This window comes from Aspergillus campestris, assembly GCF_002847485.1.
Source record: "Aspergillus campestris IBT 28561 chromosome Unknown P168scaffold_4, whole genome shotgun sequence".
Classification (NCBI taxonomy): Eukaryota; Fungi; Ascomycota; class Eurotiomycetes; order Eurotiales; family Aspergillaceae; genus Aspergillus; species Aspergillus campestris.
The window spans coordinates 1,923,425-1,948,626 of NW_020194339.1; the positions used below are offsets into that span (position 1 = coordinate 1,923,425).

At 54.9% G+C, this 25,202-nt stretch overlaps 11 protein-coding genes across 11 annotated transcripts; 6 read left to right on the top strand and 5 right to left on the bottom strand.

The window, feature by feature from the left end:
• Positions 1-586: 586 nt before the first annotated feature.
• Positions 587-2,465, top strand: P168DRAFT_233621 (putative amidase; the record flags this gene model as incomplete). Its single annotated transcript, XM_024833376.1, has 5 exons — positions 587-760; positions 807-928; positions 982-1,049; positions 1,120-1,385; positions 1,443-2,465. The coding sequence occupies 5 exons, from the start codon at positions 587-589 to the stop codon at positions 2,463-2,465; spliced, it is 1,653 nt and encodes a 550-aa protein (XP_024694630.1).
• A 403-nt stretch (positions 2,466-2,868) lies between these two features.
• On the top strand, positions 2,869-4,417 carry P168DRAFT_251119 (HesA/MoeB/ThiF family protein; the record flags this gene model as incomplete). The annotated part of the gene is made up of 3 exons (XM_024834256.1): positions 2,869-3,094; positions 3,157-3,370; positions 3,429-4,417. The coding sequence occupies exons 1-3, from the start codon at positions 2,890-2,892 to the stop codon at positions 4,414-4,416; spliced, it is 1,407 nt and encodes a 468-aa protein (XP_024694631.1). The 5' UTR covers positions 2,869-2,889.
• A 244-nt stretch (positions 4,418-4,661) lies between these two features.
• On the bottom strand, positions 4,662-8,160 carry P168DRAFT_133963 (WD40 repeat domain-containing protein). The gene is made up of 5 exons (XM_024832707.1): positions 7,895-8,160; positions 7,576-7,707; positions 7,353-7,516; positions 6,709-7,246; positions 4,662-6,652 (listed from the first exon to the last, which is right to left on the bottom strand). Exons 1-5 carry the CDS (start codon positions 8,036-8,038, stop codon positions 4,907-4,909), a joined length of 2,724 nt encoding a protein of 907 aa, XP_024694632.1. The 5' UTR covers positions 8,039-8,160; the 3' UTR covers positions 4,662-4,906.
• On the top strand, positions 8,161-8,520 carry P168DRAFT_133950 (uncharacterized protein). Its single transcript, XM_024832706.1, has one exon. The coding sequence runs from the start codon at positions 8,284-8,286 to the stop codon at positions 8,485-8,487; it is 204 nt and encodes a 67-aa protein (XP_024694633.1). The 5' UTR covers positions 8,161-8,283; the 3' UTR covers positions 8,488-8,520.
• P168DRAFT_289434 (2-oxo-4-hydroxy-4-carboxy-5-ureidoimidazoline decarboxylase) lies at positions 8,337-9,384 on the bottom strand. Its single transcript, XM_024836998.1, has 3 exons — positions 8,864-9,384; positions 8,657-8,756; positions 8,337-8,602 (listed from the first exon to the last, which is right to left on the bottom strand). The coding sequence occupies exons 1-3, from the start codon at positions 9,262-9,264 to the stop codon at positions 8,555-8,557; spliced, it is 549 nt and encodes a 182-aa protein (XP_024694634.1). The 5' UTR covers positions 9,265-9,384; the 3' UTR covers positions 8,337-8,554.
• A 298-nt stretch (positions 9,385-9,682) lies between these two features.
• P168DRAFT_251125 (sideroflexin family transporter) lies at positions 9,683-10,967 on the bottom strand. Its single transcript, XM_024834257.1, has 3 exons — positions 10,807-10,967; positions 10,614-10,747; positions 9,683-10,542 (listed from the first exon to the last, which is right to left on the bottom strand). The coding sequence occupies exons 1-3, from the start codon at positions 10,908-10,910 to the stop codon at positions 9,767-9,769; spliced, it is 1,014 nt and encodes a 337-aa protein (XP_024694635.1). The 5' UTR covers positions 10,911-10,967; the 3' UTR covers positions 9,683-9,766.
• Positions 10,968-11,233: 266 nt separating this feature from the next.
• Positions 11,234-13,563, bottom strand: P168DRAFT_289436 (Leucine Rich Repeat domain protein). Its single transcript, XM_024836999.1, has 6 exons — positions 13,317-13,563; positions 13,124-13,258; positions 12,963-13,073; positions 12,785-12,915; positions 12,189-12,736; positions 11,234-12,144 (listed from the first exon to the last, which is right to left on the bottom strand). The coding sequence occupies exons 1-6, from the start codon at positions 13,422-13,424 to the stop codon at positions 11,513-11,515; spliced, it is 1,665 nt and encodes a 554-aa protein (XP_024694636.1). The 5' UTR covers positions 13,425-13,563; the 3' UTR covers positions 11,234-11,512.
• Positions 13,564-13,741: 178 nt separating this feature from the next.
• P168DRAFT_251129 (uncharacterized protein) lies at positions 13,742-15,713 on the top strand. Its single transcript, XM_024834258.1, has 3 exons — positions 13,742-14,025; positions 14,079-14,159; positions 14,219-15,713. The coding sequence occupies exons 1-3, from the start codon at positions 13,846-13,848 to the stop codon at positions 15,620-15,622; spliced, it is 1,665 nt and encodes a 554-aa protein (XP_024694637.1). The 5' UTR covers positions 13,742-13,845; the 3' UTR covers positions 15,623-15,713.
• Positions 15,714-16,398: 685 nt separating this feature from the next.
• On the top strand, positions 16,399-18,074 carry P168DRAFT_289438 (putative sulfate/molybdate transporter). The gene has a single exon (XM_024837000.1). The coding sequence runs from the start codon at positions 16,479-16,481 to the stop codon at positions 17,793-17,795; it is 1,317 nt and encodes a 438-aa protein (XP_024694638.1). The 5' UTR covers positions 16,399-16,478; the 3' UTR covers positions 17,796-18,074.
• A 1,299-nt stretch (positions 18,075-19,373) lies between these two features.
• Positions 19,374-19,608, bottom strand: P168DRAFT_317542 (uncharacterized protein; the record flags this gene model as incomplete). The annotated part of the gene is made up of 2 exons (XM_024840112.1): positions 19,374-19,424; positions 19,489-19,608. 2 exons carry the CDS (start codon positions 19,606-19,608, stop codon positions 19,374-19,376), a joined length of 171 nt encoding a protein of 56 aa, XP_024694639.1.
• A 1,856-nt stretch (positions 19,609-21,464) lies between these two features.
• Positions 21,465-25,006, top strand: P168DRAFT_310157 (ssDNA endodeoxyribonuclease RAD2; the record flags this gene model as incomplete). Its single annotated transcript, XM_024839376.1, has 2 exons — positions 21,465-24,780; positions 24,965-25,006. The coding sequence occupies exons 1-2, from the start codon at positions 21,547-21,549 to the stop codon at positions 25,004-25,006; spliced, it is 3,276 nt and encodes a 1,091-aa protein (XP_024694640.1). The 5' UTR covers positions 21,465-21,546.
• Between the last annotated feature and the right edge of the window lie 196 nt (positions 25,007-25,202).

Below are 25,202 nucleotides of genomic sequence, written 5' to 3' on the forward strand. Positions count from 1 at the left end.
CGATGCCATGACGGTGAACCCCATGCTATGCACGTAAGCGCTACCTGCATTGCACCTTAGTAAGTTGGTTGAGCCTGTGTCACTGTTATATATAGAGAGATTTGAGATATATAGATATACAGACGGAGAAAGACTAGAAAGACTAAGACATTATGCAGGCCTGTAGAACAGCGGAAATTACAGGACTATTCTGGAAAAACAAGACGCAGTGCAATCATCCAGCTGAGAAATGTAACTAATCCCAGACAGGAGGAAAGAATGTCTGATGTCTCGGACTGTGTCACAGTATGGGAAATGAGGATGGTATTCGCGGGTTGAGTGAAGTCTTATTGAGACCCGTTTAGGACTTAGTTTATCAGGTTGAGTCGGTCGGTTTTGACAGCTGGAAGGAGAGATCGATCGGAGAATTCATCTGGACTCCTTGCAGGGGATTATTGAAGTCATTAAATTACTTTATTTGATCCTGCTTTTACTACACTTCCACACTGCTACACTACACTGCTGCAACTGCAAGGGTGACTAGGGTTGTATATAACCTCAACCGCAGCCGCTACCCCTTCATACAGATCCCCATACTCCCTCCGACATGTTTCACCGATACATCTGGTCTGTGACCACCATTCTACTGGGGACCTGCACTGCCTTTGGGTTCCCCAACCCCTCAGCAGACTGCACATCAGTACCACTGGTCAATGCCACGGTGGATCAGCTACAGCAGGGCCTCCGCCAGAAATGCTTCAACAGTGTGGATTTGGTGACGGTTAGTCTTCTCTTAGTGTCACTTTCAGTACATACTGACAAGACAGGCCCATCTGTCTCGCATCTATGAGGTCAACTCCACCCTCCATACCGTCCTGGAAATCAACCCCGATGTATACGGGATCGCCATGCGCATGGACATGGAGAGAAGAATTGGACACACGCGGGGGTATGTCTGTTACGCGACATTGTCTGCTCGATCGTTGCTAATAGCTGAGATAGACCCCTGCACGGTATTCCGGTCCTCATCAAGGATATCATCGGCACAAAGGACAAGATGCAGACAGCCAGTAGATTCCCTTTCCTCAAATTCCCCCCTCCTCCTACTATAAAAGGACACATCAACCTGACCTTGTCCAGTGGGATCCTATGCCCTGGTCGGCGCCCAAGTACCAGCAGATGCAACCGTTGTCACCAAACTGCGCGAACAAGGTATGATCATCATGGGAAAGACCAGCATGTCTGAGTGGGCCAACGTCCGATCATCAAACTCCTCCAACGGCTGGAACGCCCGCGGCGGCCAAACCTATGGAGCGTACCACCCCCAGCAGGATCCGAGTGGCAGCTCTAGCGGTAGCGCCGTCTCGACGGACCTGGGACTCGCGGCTGTGACGCTGGGATCGGAGGTGGGCGCAGACACCTAAACCAGACATAGACACCATGCTAACCACGCATTCTGACAGACAAGCGGAAGCATCCTCCTCCCCAGCAGTCTCAACAACGTCGTCGGCATTAAACCTACCGTCGGCCTCACTTCCCGCTACATGGTCGTGCCCATCAGCGAGCGTGCCGACACTATCGGCCCCATCGGCCGGACGGTGACAGACGCAGCCCTAATGCTGCAAGCCATCGCGGGTCCGGACCCTAAAGACAACTACACCATGGCTTCGCCCTTTGGAGAACACCTCCCGGACTACGCAGCGGCCTGCAACCTCGCCGGCCTACAGGGCAAACGAATTGGCATCCCGCGAAACGTCCTCGACGCGATGGACCCGACCAACGAAGCAATCCGCACAGCCTTCAACAACGCCGTCGCGACCCTCGAAGAGGCCGGCGCAACCGTCATCGACAACGCCAACTTCACCGCATACACCAACTTCACGCAAAGCATGTCGCCATCCATCGTCATAGCCGCAGACTTCATCAGCGGCCTGTCCACATACCTCACCCAGCTAACCCGCAACCCGAACAACCTACACGGTCTCTCCTCTTTGCGCGACTTCGTCCACAGCCACCCCGCCCTCGAGGACTACCCGTCACGCGACACCAACACCTGGGACATGGCACTGGGCGCCGGCATCGACAACCACTCTCCAGAGTTCTGGGCGCTCTACCAAGAGAGTCTGTTTTTCGGAGACGAAGGTGGTATACTGGGTGCTCTCGCCCGCGACAATCTCGACGCCGTCATCCTCCCGACGATCATCGCGCCCGAAATTCCCGCCTTAGTCGGCACCCCGGCCATCTCGGTACCTCTGGGTGCATTTCCCGACGGCACGCCCGTCCAATACAACCCGCGCGGCGACCTGGTGGCCGCTGCCCCCGGGGTGCCATTTGGGATTAGTTTCCTCGGAGCCAAGTGGAGTGAGCAGGCGTTGATCGGGATGGCGTATGCGTTCGAGCAGCGGACGCTGGTGAGGGGGTCGCTGGAGAGGTATGTTGAGCCACGGACGGAGGTGAGGATGGGTCGATGGGGTTTTAGTAGTTAGTCTGTGATAGTAGTGGTGAAATCCGGTGGGATGTATGTTTATGGAGTGATCTTCTCATTAGGCCTTTGAACAGGCAATATGAGCTGAAATCGTATGGATGATATAGATCTGTTTGCCCTGCTTGTATAGATTGTAGACACACCCTAGAGTTCATTCATACTGGATACTTCTTCCACCATGTCTGATAGAGATCAGTCTCCGAATAGTTCGAATATTATAATAAATATATAGGTTGATCAATATAGAATCAATGGGATAAATATACAGGGCTACAATGATGGATCTAAATGATAACCTAAACCGGTTAGCGCCGCCGATCCGATAAGATCTTGTCTCTGCGGGGTCATTTTATCTTCATCTTCATCTTCATCTTCTCTTCTCTTCTAGTACTCTCTCGACATCTCTCAAGATAGTATACTATCTTATGGACAATCTAGATAACACCTGCGCTTCCCTGCGCCGGCGCATCGCCGAAACAGAAGCCCAACTCGCCCGTCTCCGCGGCGAACTCCAAGACGCCGAACGCGCCGCCACCACCGCCAAAGCGAAGAGTACGAGATGGCCGATGGAAGATGAGGAATACACTCGATATGGGCGACAGATGATTGTTCCGCAGGTTGGATTGCCGGGTACGTATCAGCAATTCTTTGGACTCCTGTCGGGTTCGTGATCGCTGACTAGTCACGTTTAGGCCAGCTGAAACTACGATCCGCCAAGGTGTTGATTGTTGGCGCTGGTGGGCTGGGATGTCCGGCGGCGCTGTATCTGGCTGGTGCTGGTGTGGGAACGCTAGGTCTGGTGGACGGCGATGAGGTGGATGTTTCCAATCTCCATCGGCAGGTCTTGCACCGCACTGCGAATGTGGGCAAGCGGAAGGTGGACAGTGCTATTGAGTATTTGCGCGAGTATGTTTCAACCTTGGGTTATTCAATTAAAGAAGAAAGACTAACTATGATGTACCAGACTCAATCCCCATCCCACCTACATCGCCCATCCCGCACACCTCACCCCCCAAGACGCCCCCTCCATCTTCGCCGCCTACGACCTCATCCTCGACTGCACCGACAACCCCGCCACGCGCTACCTCATCTCCGACACCGCCGTTCTCCTGAACAAACCTCTCGTATCCGCATCCGCCCTCCGCACCGAAGGCCAGCTCATGGTCCTCAACAACCCGCCTCAACCCCCCGGCGACCCCGCCGGCGGACCCTGCTACCGCTGCGTGTTTCCGCGTCCGCCCCCAGCAGCCAGCATCCTCAGCTGCGCCGACGGAGGGATTGTGGGGCCAGTAGTCGGCACAATGGGTGTCCTTCAAGCCCTCGAAGCTATCAAAGTGCTCACCACTCCGGCGAACCCACCAGCCCTGCACATCTTCTCCGCGTACTCGTCCCCGCTGTTCAGAACTATCAAGCTGCGCTCGCGCCGTCCTAACTGCGCCGTCTGCTCGGCCCAGCCTACCGTCACTCTGGACACCCTCCAGTCCGGATCCACGGATTACGTCTTCTTCTGCGGCAGCGTCAGTCCAGAAGCACTACTCCAACCCAACGAGCGCATCTCCCCACAAGACTACCAGCAGTCCTCTTCCTCGTCAGACCCCGCAATAATAATCGACGTCCGCGAAAAAGTCCAATTCGACATTTGCAGTCTAAACAACAGCATCAACATTCCTATCTCCACCATACTATCTTCTTCTTCCTCTTCCTCTTCATCCACCACCAACTCAGACCCTACAAAGAAAAACGAAAATCTCCCCCCCTGGCTCCCATCAGAAATAACCACATCCGAAACATCCCCCATCTACGTCATCTGCCGCCAAGGCAACGACTCCCAGATAGCGGTCAAAAAGCTGAAAGCGCTTGGTTTGGACCGCGAGGGGAGGCGCATTGTGGATGTTATGGGGGGGTTGCGTGCTTATAGACGGGTTGTTGATCCTGGGTGGCCTGAGTATTGACCTATTTATTCAGAGTATAGTGTATAGATAGATAGATAGGGAGATAGTCAGATGGGTATTGTATTGTTCAGATCGTTTATGTATATATTTAACCTTGATTTGTTATGTCCATAGGTATCCAGTCATATCCATGTCCATCCAATCACCCTAGGTATATACCATCAAGCTAAGTACATCCAACTATATACTATACTATACATAACTAAATACACGCAAGAACATCAATCGTATATATAAATCAGTCCAATGAAATGTCACGTCCAGTCAAGTCAATGTCAGCAGATATGTCCAATCCAATCCCGTCCCAATGCATCATAATCCATCAATCAATAAACATTGACCAATCAGCAATGATAAACAAACGTCACAAATGAAATAGAATGACACAAACAATGCAATATCAAAACATAAACAACAAATATAAAACAAATGTATAAAATGACATATATATATATAAAGAAAAAAGGAGGAAGAAGGGGAAGAAGGGGAATCAACTAATCGGCCGATGACACCTCACACATATCAACCTCTGCTTCCCATTCCGCGCCTTCGTCGCCCGGAAGTTCGTCCCGCGGCAGTTCTCGCACCGCATGACGTCGCCTTCGTCGCCGGTCGTTGCGCCATCGCCTTCACCCTCGCCGTCAGCGGACGACGTGTAGTCGCTGCTGAGGGCGCTGCCTGCGCTAGGCATGCGCTGCGGGACGGCCAGGTGGTTTGTGTCTCCTGAGGCTGTCGTGGCGTGGGTAGGCCGGGTTGTAGCGGCTGCTAGGGCATCCTGCGCGATTTTACCATAGTAAGCGTAGCTGTGATCGCCTTGCAGCCAGAGCGGGTTGTCCTTGTCCTGGACGTGGGCGGCTGCCCAGGCGACGCGTTCCTCGGGGGTGCCGTTTTGGGTGCCGCGGCGGCGGGCGGCGGCGGCGGCTGTGGCGTTCGCTTCGGCGCTGGAGCGTCGGCTGCTGTCGAGGGAGAACTTGTAGGCTGAGGGCGGTGGCGAGGTCGTCGAGTGCGAGGCGCCGATGGAGCCCCAGCCGCGCGGGCTGGAGTACCGTGAGAGGTGGTGGCGGTGCGGGGAGGGGCTGCGGGTGCGGGGGCCCTGGCGGGAGGAGATACTGTCTCGGCCGCTGTTCCTGGCGTGGCCGATGACGGAGTTGCGCCAGGAGATGATGCGCTCGGAGGGCGTCTTGTGCGAGGACTCCTTGCCGATGGAGGAGGCGATGCTGCGGCGGGCGGAGTTGGAGCGGCGCAGGATCCGCCGCGGGAGCGTCGAGTGCGTGTCCCAGTTTTCGAAGCGGCGCTTGTCGTACGCGCAGTCTTGCCGCAGGACTTTGATCTTGCCGGAGTAGTCGGCGATTACGATGATGTTCCCGTCTGGGTGGAGCGAGCGGTTGGCGTAGGCTGGGGACTCGAGGGCGACTCTGTTGGAGCCTGACCGGCGGTGTTGCGCGACGTTCTCGGGCGCGTGCGCGTTCAGGTTGACTGGCGGCGGGTTGCACACGTCGTAGATGGGGTCTTCCGAGGCACCGAGGATGCGCTTTGTTGTGGCGGGCGCCAGCACGGCGGCCGTTACCATGGCGGACTGGGTTTCTAGGACCTCGACAGCCCGCTTGTCTGTGTCTTTCTCAACCGGCCCCGTCGGCCAGAGGTAGGTGCGGCGGTCCTCGCTGCCGCAGATGATGTGCTTGCCGTCGTCGCTGAAGGAGGCGCGGATCTGGCTGCAGGTGTTCTCGTTGCCGCGGTACTTGGCCTCCAAGGCGCGGTCGCGGAAGTTGTACAGGCGGATGCGCGAGTCATTGCTGGTGATCAGCAGCTTGACGTCGCCGTCGGGGTCATCGCGCGGGAAACGCATGGTGTCGATGCCGGTGATCTTGCTGCCCTTGGCGTTGCGGCCGCGCGCGGACCGCACGTGGATCTGCCCGGCCATCTTCAGCCCGTCCGTCTGGTAGATGTTGCACATGCCGTTGAGACACCCGGCGATCGCGTACTGGCCTTCCGGCGTGAACGCGACCGAGGTGATCATGTCAGGGACGGAGGCCATGAACGCGACGCTCTTGTCAGGGATGCTCCACAGGCGCAGTCGGCTGTCGAGGGACCCGGCGAGGAAGAACCGGTCGTCGCGGGGGTGGAACTGGATCGAGGTGACGAAATCGCTGTGCTTGAAGCAGCAGAGACACTCGGGGCGGGTGACGTGCCACAGCCGAACGCTTTTATCCATCGACGAGGAGAGGAGGAAGTTGTTCTATCATGTCGTCTCATCAGTATTGACGCGGGGACCAAAGAAAGATCAGGTAATACCTTGCTCCAGCTCAAATCCAACACACTCCCGGTATGGCCCTCGTACACCTGGATCGGCTCCGACCGGAACACCGGGGCGTTCAATCGCGGCAATCCATCGCCATCGTCTTCCATCGTTTGGATCCTATCCCGGTCCTCGGGAGACCCGACGACGGACCAGACGCGCACCTTGCTATCCTGCCCGGCGGCCGCCAGGTATTTCCCATCGTTGGAGAAGACCAGCGCCCAGATGGCCTTGCCGGCGCCGCCGTGGCCGTGAGCGGAAGGCTCCTCGCTCTCTTCCAGCGATGCCGGCGTAATGCCAGCCCCTTCAAGTTCCTGCGCGACAAACACCCGACCGAACGTCTTGTGCTTCTTGTAGTGGGCCCTCACGCGGAGGTACTTGGGCGGACGCGGGAATCGAGGAAAGAAGCCGATCGGCTGCGCGGAGGCATCGGCATCCATGCGGGCGGTATCCGGCTCGGAGACATCATCCTCGTCCAGAAACTGGTCCTTCTTCTTCCCTGGTATGATGCGACTCAGGAACGAGACACCTTTTCTGTGAGAGAAGGAGAAGTTAGCGGATTTGGTCTACTTCCAGCAACGATATGCAGTTCTCCACCGTGCGGTGTACGTCAGACTGGCTGACGGAAGACAACACTCACTTCTTCTCCTTGGTCGGCTTATGCTGTGACACGGCGTCCGCGCGGGCTGATCCCTGGTCGACGAGGCTGGCATGGTCCGCGCCGCCCGCCTCGGCCTCGTATGAGGCTCGTCCGAGGAGTTTAAAAGGGATGGATTTCTGGGTATTGGTGCGCTTGATGATGTGCTGGAAGCGAACCGTCAGCGTCGCAACTCTCTGATCAAGTCCAGAAAAGAAGAGCGCACCTGAGACAGCGGATCTATGGCGCTGGAATCGGCGGACTCGATCAGGGTCGGCGAGGACAGCGAATTCCGGCTGGCACCGACCGCGGCATTCTGACTGGAACCCTGCAGGAGTCGCGAGGCTCTCTTCGTATCCTGGCTCGGATTATTCTGCGTCCCACTCGAGGCGGAGGCACCTTCGGACGTGACGGATCCTAGCGACCGAAGAAAGACAACCCAGTCAGCGAGGAATAAATTGATTGGGCGCAAGGCTGCGCGCAGGTCGGACAAGGTGACGATTGCGACTCGACCTGTCAGATGCGGCTGGATTCGGAAGACGTACCGATAGGAAAGGACTGGGAGGTGCGCAGGAGTCCCTGATGCGCGCCAATGGGACTGGTGGGAGTATTGTCCAGCGAGGGAGACGACTGAGGCTGGGTGGTGACGATCGCGGGGAGGGTGGTTGAGCGCGAGGCGCCCCGGTCATCGTTTGTTGGCGAACCCTCGGCCATAATAACGAAGCCCGAACGGGCACATGTATGGAGATGTATGAAGAAATAGATTTAAAAATAAGATCCGAGGGGAGAGGGGAGGGAAAAGAGAGGTAAGATGGAAAAGGAGAGACTAGGGTGGAAGAAATCCTGAAGCTGGATTGATTGATCTGGCGGCAAATCCCGGATGGCGAAATGACATCAATTGATATTTAACTATCCCGGTGGATTCCAGGGTAGAATGCATTGTTTATTATGGTTTATTACTGTGTATTTCCTTGTTCTATCTCTATCCCTTTCTTTCTTCTTTATTAATACATCTTTCGCATTTATAGACAAAGGGTTTATTATGCCAGTCTCCGCGTCCAAACAGGTAATGGTGGCGGGCCAAGCGCAAGGGACTAGAACAATCCAGCAGATAGATTATAAGATGCCACTAATATAGTATCATAGAAGCTGAATGAACTCGAACCAGATAGCGACCACTCTATATCCAAGACTGTAGAAGAGCATCAAGACTGCAGCTTGCGCGCTCGGTCTTTCGCAATGTCGCACATCGCCTGCCGCCTCATTAATATCCTGCGATTATAGATTCCACTAGGATGAAGACTCACCTGGATAGTCTCTGTGACCTCGCGATCGGCATCCCCACGGTCAATCCGCTGGCGCATTTCCTCCATGATCACCTCGCGACTGCGACCGTTGACGAACGTTCTACCCATAGTTTTAGTAGAAATCAAAGGAGAAGCAAAAGAACAGCAGAAGATACAGCAGAAGAAACAGCAGAAGAAGAAGAAGAAAAAGAAGAGAAGAAGACATACACAAACCTCAACCCCGGAAACCTCGACTCATACTCCTCATTCATCGCCCTCAACTTCTCCGCCAACTCCTCCGCCCCAACATTCAACTGCGCCTGCTCCTTCTGGCTCAGCTCGCTCAGCTGCTCCTGCGCGACCTTCGGCCTCCCCAACCGGGGATGCGATCCCAGGATACCGAAGAGGACGGTCCGGTCGGTAGGCGAGTTCTCGGCGGAGAGAGCCGACATGCGGCCTCCCACGGCGTCGATCAGACGGTCATATGAAGCGAAGGACTGGTTGGATAGCACCGGGGTCATGAGCGTGTGTAGTTCTGGGGAGGGCTCGAAGAGCGTGTCGAGGACGCGGAGCTGTTGGTCTTGGGGGAGGGAGGGGATGGATGATGGTGGGGGGAGTGTGGATGTCATTGTGTTGATATGTATGATATGATATGGTGAGAATGGGAGCGAGTCGAGTGATTGGAGTGTTAACGTTGATGCTGCTGGGCGATCAATGTGTATTATACTTTCCCACTGGCCCCGCATCGGGAGTCTCCGAGTGTGGCGGACTGGCGGGGCGGAGACCAGCGGATTGATTCTGCGGATGATAAGTGTTTCAATGATAGTGGTTCCGAGTGTATTCTATAAGTAGGTCAAAGTTGTAACTATTGATGTCGATATTGACTTTAGATTGGAGTATAATGGTGAGAAGGATGATGTTAGTCTGGCCTTAGGCAATGTACATCGCTGGGCGGTTAACTTCATTGTTCTATGGACAGGTTTATTATAAGTTGATTGTTTCAATAAGAATCAATAATGAAATAGTATATATAATATGGGTATTGATGTGAATATCTATTCTAATGCTCTCTTATATCCAAATATATCATGCTATGTAACCCCAAAATGCCTGAAGTGCGAGGAAGAAAAATTACATCCCCCGGTTGAACTCCACCTGTCCGTCCACTCCTCCCTTCGTCCAGAACTCCTCCTCCAGAGACGACGCCCCGATCGCCTGGCGCTGCGGGAACGCGCCCAGCGCCAACGGCAGCGCAAAGATCGACGTCGCCAGGATCAGCCCCAGGTTGAGCGGCAGCACCATGCGCGGCCGCGCCTGCAGCCACGCCGTCTTCTCCAGCCGCACGAGCACCAGCGGCGGGATCACCATGATCGGCGTGGCGTTCAGCACCCGGCTGATGGCCGTCTCGCCCACGGCGATCGTCGCCGCCTTCTTGCTCTTGCCCAGACTCTCCAGCGGCTCGCCCGTCTCCTCGCGCTTCTTCTTCTCCGCCTCCGACAGCACCGGGTAGACGTCGATGCCCTGGCGGATCTCCTCGCCGCGCATGAGGAACACGTTGAGGGCGCTGGCGCTGGACACGGCCGCGAACGGCACCAGGCGGCCCATGATGAGCTTCGCGTTGGGCGAGATGCCGCGCAGGCGGGGCACGAGCGCGTTGAGACCCAGCGCCACCGAGCACGAGGCCGACACCGCCATCAGGTATGACTTGGCCATCTGCGACATGGACAGCGGGGTCGATTTGTTGGCGTTGGCGTTGTTGATCGCGACGTTCAGCGACTGGTTCGCGATCTGCCACAGCAGGGTGCCCGTGGTTTGCAGCCCCGGCGTGAGCATGCCGCCCGTGACGATCAAGTTGGACAGGACGAAACTCGACATGCGGAAGGGGAGGAAAACCGGACTACCAGTATCTAGCGTCATCCGTCAGCACCGCAACCTATGCCACCCCCTATACCACTCTCCCGCGGGATCATATACACACCTGGGTGCAAGGTCGCGTCGACCACCTTCTTGGCCCGCCACAAGTCCGGCGTCATGGCGGGGACATGGTTCTGCTTGTAGGAGGAGATGAGGTTCTTAGCCTGTTCCAAGCCGGACGACGAGACAAAGAGGGTTCTGCCTGGAGATCAGTATTGCCGATCATTGCACCTCATAACAACCATCACAAAGCATACCGAGGATCGGAGATGTCGGCCGCATGGCGCACACGACCCCAGTAAGTCGTCAGATCATACTGAGAGGCCGGGAGGTCCCGGTTACCAGGGAGGGAGGTGGACATGAGGCCGACGGAATCAACGAAAGTGAGTCAACTCGGGGAGATGAGGAGAAAGAAGAAGAAGTGGGGAACAGTAGAGGCAAAGAAAAGAAAAAAAAATAAAACTTATCGGTCAGGAACCGGACACGTGCGGGCCAGGCGGTGAGCCGATAAGAGGGCCGCTGACCAATCGGAGTGCCTGATTCCCCGGGCCGGCCATGGATTCCTGGGGCGCGCTTAAAGGCGGTTCATTCGCCCGAGTATGGAGTACTCCGGAGTATACAGCCGGACGGGGGTCTTTTACTGTGGGAAATTGATATTATTTTTAGAAGAAGAAGCAACAATAGTAGGAATGTAAATAATATTCAATAAAAATTAGATTGAGATGAATAAGATAGGACAATCCATCCCGGCCGCCGTTCATGCACCCCCGGCACATCGGTCGGATCCTCCGCTTCCTGAGAAATCCTTCCTCCAAAAAGCCAAGAAGGCAAGGGCCGGGGTTGGTCCCAATCGCGTGATCCACCGGCTGGGGCTATGTATGTTCAATGGATGAATTGGCCCAGGCCCCATGAACGAATTTCATGGACGATCTTCCCTGGACGATCTTCCCTGGGCGAATCCCCTCACTTCACGATCTGCACCCCCTGTTCGCGCCCCCAGTAAACCGAGTCCCACGACGCCGAATCGCATCCCTTGACATTGATGTGCTTCAACCGCCGCGTCGTATCCGTCGACTCCTGCACAAACCGTCGGGTCGTGTTCCCGGTCACGTCCGTGTACGACATGTTGACCACTTCCAGATGGCGCAGGTGCGCCGCGATGGGCTCCATGACCGCATCGTTGATCCCGAACAGGTGCGACACATTCAGCTCCGTCAGCCCGTCGCCGTGTTCGCAGAGGAAACCCGACAGCGCCGGCCCGCGCAGTTGGTCACAAGTGTCCACGTGGAGGATTTTGACCGGAGCGCGCCGGCGCACCATGAACTCGTGAAGGGTCTCCACGGTGACCCAGCCTACGTCGCTCAGCACGAGCGTGTGTAGGTTGGGGAAATCCCGGTCGTCCTCGTCGGCGAAGGGGAAGGTCCCTCGAGCACTGCCGCCCCGGATGCGCAAGGACTCGAGTGTCGGCGGCAAGCCGACGGTGCGGCCGATGTACATTCCACCCAGATCCAACTTGCGTAATCGAACAAAGTCCATGGGATCGAAAGTCATCGGACACGGCACCGCGACGGGCGGTCCGGAGTGCAGCCGGAGTTCTTCGAGGTTGGGAATCGGGGGTCGGCCGGGCACCTCGGATCACTGTCGGGTTCATCAGACTCCGGTTGTCGATGGGGAATAAAGAGGGCCGGGACGTTAGCGGAGAAGTTCGGATTATCCTCAGAGGCGAGGGATATGCTGCGCAGGTTGGGCAAATGGGACGGCCATTGGACTTTAGATGCGGGCGAGGCGGTGGACCGGTGGATCTCAAACCGTTCTAGGCGTGGGAGGCTGGTCAGGAATTTGGCAATGTACTCCTGCGACACGGTGATCTCGGCGGAGAGAATCAAGGTCCGGAGCGACTGGGCGGATTTCAACAGGTCATATGCCAAACCGCATTCGACCGGCGTCCAGATCTCTAGGTATTCCAGCTGCCGACATCGGCTTAGGTACTCGAGAACTTTGTGTCGCGACGGATTGTTGAGGTTTTTGATGATGGCATACGTCAGAGTAGCATTCGACCGACGGATATAGGCGCTGACGGAGGTATGGGGGACGCGGGTGCGAACGCTGGAGAGATCGATGCGCCTCCACAGCTCGCGAAAGGAGGAGAGGAACTGGTTCCATTTCTTCGACACGCGGAGGAGCGTCCTGCGACGGTCAGCGGAGAAGGACCCCGACCGGAGATGGGTCGCCTACACCAACTGCCTAAAAGTCAAGTGGCCTAGGATCATGGAAATGATTTCCAGTGGCAGCACAGTCATCGGGTCGCAACAAGTCTCAACCGTCTTCAACTTGGACTGGATCCGGTCTCGGAGTTGCACTACAAGCTACAGAAGTCAGCATCATCAACCCCAGTTGTGACCGCAATACTGACCTGGCGGCCTGGACGATCCTCGGGCAAGTATTTGAGCGCGTACGTATAGAGTTGTAGGGCCTTTTCCGGCTTCCCCTCCATGACCAGAGCCTTCGCGCACCGGAGATATCCCTGTCCACATCAGCACGCGCTGGTCGATTCCCAGCAGACACCCAACCTACCCGCTCATCTTGTCGATCATCCCGAATCATCCGTTGCGCATCCTTGACGGCGAGATTGTACTGGCCCGTTTTCGCATAGATGGCGGAGCGTTTATCCAGCACGTCCAGGTGATCGACACCAGGGCATCTCAAGGTCTAAAGTGGGTCTGTCAGCACGATGCCCAGCTACAGACACACAGAAAGTGGGGCATACCTCTGTAAACGCCTCCAGCGCGCCAGCGAAATTCCCTTGGCCACAGAGCGTCTGCGCGCGACGATACAGAAAGTCGGACTCGCTGCGCACAGGGCCTACGCGTGTCATTACCTTGCGACTTGACCCGAAGGGAATCACGTATTCCTACCTCGTGTGGCTGACCGCTGTCTGGACGAGGAAATCATGAGAAAACGACTGATTCAACACATTCAGCCCTCCAAGTATACAAAACAAAAATCGCTTCAAATAAGAATGGATCTAGAAGAAAAGGTGATAGTCGGCAGCGATGATGCCATAGTCTTGGCATCGGATCCCGGGACCCGGTTGATCCGGGGTGTGCCCACGTGACACGGCAGGTGACCGGGATTGTTTACCTTCTTCCTCTTTGGGACGACGATGCGGTCGGACTAGCCCGGACTCCTGGTAACCGTCGTCACTAGGACGAACCCTTCCAACGGTCGCCTCTTTCTTTCTTTTTCCCTTGCTCATCCATCTTGGTTACCCCCCTGAGACAGCTTGCTGGCAAGCCATGGAGTCAGCGAATCTGCAGGCCGCGTCTTCCTACATTAATAATGTTCTGCTGGCCCGAGGGTTGCTGAAAGGTGGTCAGCCGATCGACTTTGCGGACCCTGACAATGAAGATGGGGGGAGTCCAGCGACGATGGCGCGGGTCATTAACCTGGTGAACGACCTGGTTTTGAGGAGAGACGTAAGTGGGACAAGATCAGTCCAACAAGTGGGATGCGATGCTGATAACAACAGCGAGAAGCCGAACATCGCGAGAGTCTGGCGACGACCATCCGATCCCTCCGTGCAGAAGAGTCCCAGAAAGCGGTGGAAATCGTACGTTACAACAAACATCAGGATGACTGACGGATGAATACGATGCTGAGACTGAATAGGAGAAAGTTCGGACGAAAAACTCCGAGTTGTCCCGATCGCTCGCGCTGGCAGAGGCTCAAAGCCGGTCGCTCAAATCGAATACCGCCAAAGCTGAAGCTACCGTTCGCGGCCTCAAGGAACAAATCCAGCGCATGAAGACCACCCTGCAACAAGTGCGCGGCCAATGCGCCAACGACGTCCGCAAACGCGACCTGGAGATGCAGAAGTTGAAATCGTACCTAGCCGAGCGACAGCGAGGGAGGCGCGAGGGGTTGGCTGTCACAACCATCAACATAAACCCAGCGGGCGACCGCGGTTCGAAGACGAGGAGCATGATGGGCGGCGATGGGGTCCACAACCCGGGATACAGCCTGAGGCAGGAAACCAACGATTTCCTGACGCAGCTCTGCCAGAACCTCAGTGACGAGAACGATACCCTGATTGCCCTTGCTCGCCACACCATCCACATCTTAAAAGACCTGCAGGGACTACCCGAGTTTGAGGACGAGGAAGAGTCCGGCATGGCCAGTGTCAACAGCCAGCGACAGTCGCATGGCCCGGTGGCTTCGCTGCCTTCGTCGTGCGAGGAACTGACGGAGCAGATTGAGCAGGTGCTCGGTCATCTGCGCACGCTGCTAACGAACCCGTCCTTCGTGCCACTGGAGGAAGTCGAGGTGCGCGACGACGAGATCAAGCGACTCCGCGAAGGCTGGGAGAAGATGGAGAGCCGCTGGCGACAGGCCGTGACGATGATGGATGGGTGGCACCAGCGCATCGCCGAGGGCGGGGGATCCGTGCAGGCCGAGGAGCTGCGACGGGGTATGACTCTCGACTTCAGCATCGGCTCGGCAACCGACGTGTCCATGGAGCAGTACCACGACACCGAGCATCCGCCGATCTTCGAGGATCGGGAGGCAGAAGAGCAAGCGGGAGCTGAGAACCCGGCCCCGGAAGAAAAGCCCGACGAACAAGCCCATGCCCAGCGCCCGGGCCGTGCGCTCACGGAGCGCAGTGATAACGTTCGGCCACGACGGTCGATGCGCAAGGTGTCCTTCATGCATGCCTCTCCCGAGAACAACCACACCAAGGACGACACGTTACCAGTCAAGGCGCACTGCTCGGACACCGTGACACGACGAGCATCCAGGAAGAAGTCGGAGGCGCAGCCATCCCCCAAGCCGGCGCGAGGCGCAAAACCCCGATCGGCGCGACTCGAGGCCGAGGCATCAGAGCGAAAATCCAACGACGAGTTAAGCGTGTCGCAGAAGCTCGCCGCGGCGGAGAGCGAGGCGCGGGCCGTCGAGCAAGAAAGCAAGACGCGCAAGCGCACGCGGGGGACGAAGAGCAAGGGACGCCAGGACCGACGACGCAGTACCCTCACGCATGACGAACTGGGCGAGCTCCTGGGAATGTCGACACGTTGATTTGTTTTGTAGCTATGACGATTGCATGATACCCTAATTGAGTGTATTATATTATCCCGGACTTGTAAATAGCTTTCTGATCACATACTCCTAACTATGGTGATTTCCTGTCTATGCTATTACACATGTCGTATAAGCGACACACAATGCGATACTTGACCTCCACTAATGGCCGTTTCAGAGGAAGATATGTATCGTGCATCTTATGCCTTGAGATATGGCGTCGGATCTCGTATACTATAAATGGTTGGCGCCTATGCAGATAAGACACCATAAGCTTATTAAGGATCAATAAATTATAACCACTAAGAATATATTTAGAATATGTGTATTAAATCCAATCATATATTCACGTTCCGTCCAATCCATCAAAAACCTCCACATGCAAATGATAATCGAGGTGGATGTCCGATCCGATCGGACGGGGTGGATCTCCGCATCTCGACGTCATTCTGTCTACATCCAGGGTCTAATTTCAGGAATCAGGATTGTTGAGTGTAGAGAGATTAGAGACGGTTTTAAAAGATGATACAACTATAATATATAATAAAGAGTATGGAATCCGGAACGTGAATGTAAATATTTGACAAAGATATAGATATAGATAGGGAGATAGAGGTTGATAATCAAACAATTAAATGAATATAAATGTGGATATAACTAGTAGATAGGGACAGATAGGCTGATAGAGAAATACAAATATAAAATAATATATAGATTGATATAAATAGAGATAGATCAAGAGTGGCAAACTCAATCATTCCTCCCGTCCGCCAGCGCGGGGTTTCCCGTCTTTTCTTCATTCCTCATCTCTCTTCAACCTCTTCCTACACCTCAATGCAGGTTGTACAGCATCATGAATCTCCACCGCATCGCCAGCCACAATTTACACACCTTCCGTCACAATCCCACGGCGGAGATCTCCGGCGCGCTGGGCGACCTAGGTACATTCCTGCCCATCGCCATCGCCCTGGCCCTCCAGCATTCCGTCTCCCTCTCCGCCACGCTGGTCTGGTCGGGACTATGCAACATCCTGACCGGAGTCGTCTTTGGCATCCCGCTGCCCGTGCAACCCATGAAGGCCATCGCGGCCGTCGCTCTGGCCCGCGACTTCGGACCCAAGCCGCTGGCCGCCGCGGGACTCTTTGTCGGCGCCTGTCTGGCCGTCTTTAGTGTCACGGGCCTGTTGCACCGCTTCTCCCACGCCATCCCCATCCCCGTCATCAAGGGGATCCAAATCGGCGCCGGTCTGTCCCTGATCATTGCGGCTGGCTCCAACATGCTGTCGTCCCTGCACTGGCTGCACCCCTCGTGGGCTGACAACCGCATCTGGGCCATCGCCGCCTTCCTCGGCCTGGTGATCGCCAATGTCTACCGTCGCGTACCGTACGCGCTGATCCTATTCGTCATAGGCTTTGTTTTCGCCATAATCTGCGCCGCAATCGCCGGTCATCTCCCAGCCATTGAGTTTTGGCGTCCTTCCATTATCGGGTTCCCCGGCCCCCACGCATGGCGCATCGGGGCCTTAGACGCCGGACTAGGCCAGCTCCCCCTGACAACGCTCAACTCAGTCGTCGCAGTTGTCCACCTCGCCGCGGATCTACTCCCCGAGGTGCCCACCCCCACCGTGACAGCCGTGGGACTCAGCGTCGCAGCCATGAATCTCACGGGGTGCTGGCTCGGCGCCATGCCCGTCTGCCACGGGTCGGGCGGACTAGCCGCGCAGCACCGCTTCGGCGCCCGCTCCGGCGCCAGCGTCATCTTCCTCGGGGCCATCAAGGTCGCAGTGGGGGTCTTCTTCGGGGAGTCCCTTCTCCCGCTGCTGAAGCGCTTTCCGTCCGCTCTACTGGGTGTGATGGTCATCGCGGCGGGGCTGGAGCTGGCCAGTGTTGGGGAGAGTCTGAACACGACAGGGGCGCGCGATCTCGCCAAAGCCCGCCCATTGGAGGTTATGGGCGATGACGACGCGAGGCAGGAGATTGGGCCCCTGCTGAGCGAGGACGAGCGCAAGCGTCGCTGGATGGTCATGCTCGTCACGGTGGGGATGCTGGTCGGGTTCAAGAACGATGCGATTGGGTTTGCTGCTGGTATGCTCTGTCATTGGGGGTATCAATTGCCGGGGGTGGTGGAAAGTGTGCGCGCGCGGTGGAGGAGAGGGATTCATCTGGCGTAGCTTTATGACTCCAACCTTGGTTAACACGAATGCCTGTACATGATGTCAGAGGATAACATCTACCGACATCCTGATATTTCAGGGTATATCAAATATGTGATCGGACTGGCAGGATTCGGGGCACCAGTAATTGTTTCAATTACCCCAGTATTCTGTACCTGGGTAGCATTTCGAACGAGAGAAAAACCCAGCCAGTCGTACCTGTATCAACTTCCTTACGCCGATGTATATAGCAGCATGCATATCAATAGCCCCCATAGCACTATTATGACCTTGCAAGCCAACAATCCTAGTGATAGATTCAAATTGCTGTAGACTCTAGATATGTAAATTTGATTCATTTTCTATGTCTTCCATCATTGGTTTCCCTTTGAATGTACCAAAGAATTCGCCTTTCATTGAATGTCCTACTTAGAATATAGACATAGCACCGTTGCTATATATTGTATTTTCAACTACTTTCACGGACTGACCATTGATGGATCAGATCCTGTCATATAACAAGAGCGCTCAACCAATCTATGTATATCTCAACTACGACAGCGCTATGCTTCTCCTCAGGTCGAAATCAATGTTGATCAACAATACCAGCATCAACAAACCCCACTCCTAATGCCCAATCAGAATACCAATAAAAAGGCATATATAAGAATCTGACGATCAATGCCGACTCCGGAGCTTGCCCCAGCATAAGCGTTGTGGCTGCCAACCAAGCCAAGCCATTTCTGTCCATCCTGGTGGGTCTAATGTCGGACATCGGGGTGGAATAGGCTCCGACCAACATCTGGTCGATTCAATCAGTCTCCATCTTGTACTGGCTCGTTGTTTGGATAGCGAGGAAGGTGGGAAATAGGTAGCTTCTACTCGTTCTATCGGTATGATGACTTTCAGTCAGTGGGTGATTGACTGGATTCAGTCGTAGCAGGACTAGATCTATGTGAAGCCTTTTCAAGCGGCCCCCCTGGGTCTCGTACACATTCCCAACCAATTGAATAGGGATTACTTCTGTGATTGATCGGGTCATCAACAGCCTTGAATGTGTCCAGAGTGTCTTTGTCCATCCCTGGATGATCCTCATTTTAGACCTAGAACCGCCTACCTACTGCGTGAAGCCGCGAAGGAATCCGGCCAGTACCCACAATGCCTGTTTATTCCTGGATATCTGCCTCCTGTCTCGAGACTACTAAGTCGGCAACCCTAAATTCAACCTACAACATGGCGGTGGGAGACGACGGCAGGCGGATCTCCTTCTAAGAGCTACTGCTAATTCGCTGGCGACTGTTTCGCCCAATCGGGGATGATTCTTTGATTGTGTCGACATTGTCATATAACTGATGATCGAGTACTACTGATAGAAGTACTACTGGTCTTCTGGTGGGTGCGGGAGTGGTGACTTGCTACGAAGATTGTGGATGGTGGTGGCCAGAGGATTGGCATTAATCAACTTAATGTACATTATGAGAGGATTCTCTAAGATTAGACAGTCCTCTCCTCAATCCCTGATCAGTAAACTGAGCCATCACCCCAGAAAAAAGTCGCACTAGGACTCGATCCAGGCTATAGTCGACCATGGTCGATTTAGGCGGACTTGCAGCACTTGAAGCAGCCGGGACCCTGGCGGACAACGGCCTATGTATTGATCGTTAGAATCTTGGTATATATTATCGATTGATGGTGCAGGTTAGGTTCTTACCGGGTGGTCAGAGACACACTTGACACTGCTCGAGCCAAAGCATTCAGGCTTGCAGTCTTTGCCAGCGGCAAGGGCAGTGGCGGCGAGGAAGAGGGTGGTGGCGATGCTGATGAAACGCATTTTGGCGGGAGATGTTGGTTCTTGAGGAGAACGGGTGAAGAAAGATGTGGTTTCAAGGAGGGAAGTGTTTGGAGATAGAGTGGATGATTGCTGGATGAGATGATTGATTTCCGGGGGATGATGGCTCTCATTTATGTCTTTTTTACACCGTCCCCATGCCGCATAGGACATACACCAATGTACCTATCTTGACCGCCCGATTATCGATTATTCGATAGATTCTGGAAGGATTCGGGGAACCAGCGATCTTTTCCTCGATAGATAGACTATCGGAGGAGGACGTTGAGACGTGAGCTGAATGATCTGCTGGCTTGGGTGGGGAACTCTCCACTACCGGTGGTGGAGCCCTAACTGACTTCAGCTGCCATGTCCAAATTCCACCCTTGATACAGAGTACTAGGACGGGGAATCGGACTTCCCACACTTCCCCGTGAGAATCAAGCACCAAGCTAGACAAGATGTGTAGTAGGGGAACGGTGTGACTGGCTCTTTTTGAACCGTGTCGGACGACTACCGCCTGGAATCAGGGTCTCTTCAAATCCCGACTGCCAGCTAGTAGTGTTGTCCATGTGAGCCGTGTTGAGTGGAATAGTCGATCTTTCCGGGATCATGAGTTACACTAACTGGTATCTCCTCGAGGCGGTTTGGTGGCTGGCTGGCTGACAGTTGTTGTGGCGATCAAATCTCTCAAGACAGCAACCATGCCTATCCTAGAAGGAATCTACCTTCACTAGCAGCTGGACCGGAGTGATTATACCTCACTTGACTGTGCCACATCACGGCAATAACCGGATCAAAGCTTGATCTGACCGGGTGATACTGGTGGACAAGGTACCAAATTCACAATTCTTCCCAGACATCGGAGCCCCCCCCCCTCTCGGGGTACGGAGTTCCCTAACAGCAAGACAGTGTCGTGAACTTTGTGAACTATCTATTTGAGCACGGGAGCATTAAAGCAGGACGTTAAACTCCAACTTTGTACCGCCCTGTGAGGTCCAGCAGATATTGACACAGTTGGCCGCATGAGTGTTGGTCAACCACTGCGCGAGGATGCTTGTGGTTTAACACAGGGCTAGCAGAGTAGGTCAGGGACATTTGTTGAACTAACTGCCATTCAGTTGGAAATATACTTGCACTAAGGGGTCGACATACACGAACAGAGCAGGACTTTGTTGGTAATAGCTGGATTACATGAGTTACAATTAGCCGTGTCGAGAGTTAGAATGATGTTCTACTGCATAGGTGTTGGCTCCTCGTCCCTCGTACCTTCCATTTGCAGCAGCTAGTTAGTATGTATTTAGCAACGAGATAGCCGGAGAATGGAAAAGACAAGCTTCTTCTCCCCTTTCTTCCGCCGTATGCGTAAGGGGAGCACTAGAGCCCCGCAGAGGGGCTCAACAATAGGTAGCAGGCTCGCTACCCCGAATATAATAGTAGAGGGTCCTTTGCCTAGTTTTTCCAGTAATCACTGTCTTCCATTTTGATTGACGTCAAGATGAAGTGATAGTACTAGGTACCGAATCAATAATATATCCTGAATTGCGGCGTTGCTTTCTGTACAAATATCAATACACAGTGATGACGATAGCTTGCCTTGCATTTTTCAAGAGACTTTTCTTAGAACATTCATTTCATCTCTATCCTCATGCTGTGCCCAGATGATGATTAACACTCATAGATAATTGACTAGGTCAATGCTGATCTATACCATCCATGATATCACAGGATATCAACAGACATACATGGTACATCACGTGCATGCATGTGACCGGTCTCGATATTACCCCACGTGACTACGCGGAGGTGGCAACGCGCCGCTTTCGTGACTCTGACATCTACCTCGTATGTTCCATCAATTTCGCCAGTCTCCAACACTGACTCAGTTCATGCCATGATCCAGTCATCATCGCCACCCCACCATCGACTTCCTAGGTCATCATGGGTGTCCATGGGCTCTGGACGGTGGTGCAGCCGTGCGCCCGCCCGATCAAGCTAGAGACCCTCAATAAGAAACGGCTGGCGGTGGATGCTTCCATCTGGATCTACCAGTTCCTCAAGGCTGTACGCGATAAAGAAGGAAATGCGCTGCGAAACGCGCACATCGTCGGCTTCTTCCGCCGCGTTTGCAAGCTGCTCTACTTTGGCATCAAGCCGGTATTCGTCTTCGACGGTGACGCGCCGCTCCTGAAGCGGCAGACCATCGCGGGGCGGAAGAAACGCCGCGAGGGGCGTCGCGAGGATGCCGTGCGCACGGCGGGGAAGCTGCTGGCGGTGCAGTTGCAGCGTTCGGCCGAGGAGGAAGCCGCCCGTCGCAAGAATGCCCCGCGCCACCAGCAGGAGGAAGCCGTTCCGGATAATCCGGTCTACGTCGAGGAGACCTTCATGACGGAGCAGGAGAAGAAACAGTCTCGCTTGTTTCGGAAGAAGGATGCCTACCATCTGCCTGACATGCAGGTCTCCCTGGAGGAGATGGGCGCTCCGAATGACCCGCGCATCATGTCGCGCGAGGAGCTGGAGGAATACGCGAGGCGGTTTCACCAGGGGGAGGATATTAATCTGTACGATTTCTCTAAGATCGACTTCGATAGCCCTTTTTTCATGAGTCTTCCGGCTACGGATCGGTACAATATCCTGAATGCCGCGAGACTCCGGAGCCGACTGCGCATGGGATATTCCAAAGAGCAGTTGGATCAGATGTTTCCAGATCGCATGGCATTCTCCAAGTTCCAGATTGAGCGTGTCAAGGAGCGGAATGATCTGACGCAGCGTTTGATGAACCTCAACGGGATGAACGGCGAAGACGCCTTTTTCAACTCTGGCCAGAGAATTGCCGGAGAGCGTGGCAAGGAATATGTTCTGGTAAAGGACAGCACGATCGAAGGTGGTTGGGTATTGGGTGTTGTAGGGAACAAAGAGGAAGGCCGCGAACATAAGCCGATTGATGTTGACCAGTACGGCGAGCGAGCAGTCTTACCGGATCAAAAAGCAGAATCTGACGACGATGATGACTTTGAAGATGTGCCTGTCGAGGGTCTCAATAGACTTCCTAGGCTACCTTTTCTACGGCAGGGCGCCTTGGATGAATCTATCCGAGAACAGCTACATCAGACGTCGAGCCAAGACCTACATGGAGAAGCAGAAGATGATTCTCTCTTTGTGCGGGACGAAGCCAGCATCCACGCCCGTGATGTTGGTCTATTCAGCGAGCTAGGCGATAACGAAGATGATGATCTTCAAAAGGCTATACAAATGTCTCTAGAGCCTACGGTGGCAGCCGAGCAAAATGACAAAGATATGCCTGATATACCGGTCAACCGGGATGTCGCTCCTCTGCCGGAGCCGGACGAGCTACCATCGACCCTCGATTCGGGCAGTGAAGATGATTTCGACTTCACGGCGGCTTTGGCACAGTCCCGTAGGACGAAGAAGGAACCGTCCCACGCCGCTAAAAACAACCCGTTCGATGGACCCCTGCCTTTTGAGTCCATCAAGCTGGGCCAGCCCGATAAACCTCGGGAATCTGCAGAGGTCGACCAAAGTGCGGGTGGCTTTGTCAAGGAGTCGGCTCAACCACCTAAAGAGGATCCATCACTACCTCCATGGTTTTCTGGCGCACAATCAGACACCGAATTCGTGGCTGATAAAGTTGATGACTCAATGGAAACTCGACACAGCAGGATCGCTTTGGATCATTCATTCGTGGATATTGATCGGTCTGATGATGTTATTGGTGGTAACAAACCATCTAGGTCGACGGAAATAATCGACCTAGAGTCTGATGATAACAAAGAGATCGAAACTGCACCGTCTCCGACAGAAATGAAGAATGAAGGACGTGTTCCCGACGTGGGGCCTGTTACCGACGTGGAGCCACCTGTGACCCAGCCAGAAAGGCCAGAAATCGTAACAAAATCCCCCAGCAGAGACGAGTTCGTGGGTGACGTGGCTGCTGAAGCTCCCCAATTGAAGGTGGATGAGCCCCGGGTCGATTCCCTGGCGGAAATAGCCCACGAGCCTTCTCCGTCTCCGGAGTTCGAGGACGTGGCCATCCCGCCACCAGATGTGGTAGACCCCGTTCCTGCGACGACATCCCAGCCACCGGAGCCGATAGACGTTGACCAGGCGGACGCTCTCATGGAGGATGAATTTTCGGATCCCGAAGACGAGGACCTCCTTCGCCAACTGGCCGCCGAGGGAGAAGAACATGTTCGCTTTGCCGCCACACTAAACTCGGCGGCCCCCGTGGAGCAGCCATTTGACTACGAGCAGGAGCTGAAGCAGCTCCGGTCACAGCAGAAGAAAGATCGCCGGGACGCAGACGAGGTGTCACAGATCATGGTCACCGAGTGTCAGCAGCTCTTGGCCCTTTTTGGGCTACCATACATTACAGCGCCCATGGAGGCCGAGGCGCAGTGTGCCGAGCTGGTGTCGCTCGGTTTAGTCGACGGGGTCATCACCGACGACAGCGATATCTTCCTGTTTGGGGGCACGCGTGTCTACAAGAACATGTTCAACCAGAGCAAATTTGTCGAGTGCTACCTCACTTCCGACCTTGAGAAGGAGTATGCCCTCCACCGGCAGAAGCTCATCAGCTTTGCGCATCTCCTAGGGAGCGACTACACCGAAGGCATCCCGGGGATCGGCCCCGTTACTGCCCTAGAAATCATCACCGAGTTCCCGAGTCTCGAGGACTTCCGCGAGTGGTGGACACGGGTCCAGACAGGGGCCACCATGTCGGAGGACGCGCACGCTGCCTTCTACAAGCGATTCAAGAAAAACGCCGCGAAGATCTTCCTTCCACCCGCGTTTCCAGACACGCGGGTCGAACAGGCGTACCTCCATCCGGAGGTGGACGCGGATCCGTCCTCCTTCCAATGGGGCGTCCCCGACCTCCACGGTCTCCGGAACTTCCTCATGTCGACGATCGGATGGAGCCAGGAGCGGACGGACGAGGTCCTCGTGCCGGTCATCCGGGACATGAATCAGCGGGAGCAAGAAGGCACGCAGTCGAACATCACCGCCTTCTTCAGCGGTCCACAGGGGGCGGGCGCCTTTGCGCCGCGTGCGCGCGGGGGAGGACCCAGTCGGATGCAGAAGGCGCTCAGTCGACTTCGACGGGACGCCGAGGCTGGGCGGAAAACTCCCTCCGAGTCTGACCCACCTGCGGAGACGGTGGATGGTGCTGTCGGAGAGAATGCCGACGAGTTGGGGGCATCGGCAAGGGACCGAACCGTCGAACGGGACAAGCATTACCCTGACGATCGGGCGCGCAAGAGACGCAAGACTCGGCCGAGTGGGTGATGTATGGATTGTCTCTTATGCTCTGTTTTGCTGGTGTAATGATAGTATGGGATAGAATAGTGATCTAGAACAACACGGCGTCAACAGAGATGTCTAGTGTAAACAAACCATGCATGTCCATCGTGTCCATATTGCTGTCTATCCATGGGACACATGGGTGATGGTTAATGCCTGGGAAACAAGGCCAACATCTCGCCCGAGTCCGGAGTTGTCGCCTCAGGCCGCGCCAAGTACCTCGCCATACAAAATGGGAGAGCAGTTACATCACGTTCTCGGCCGAGATCGGCTCCCCG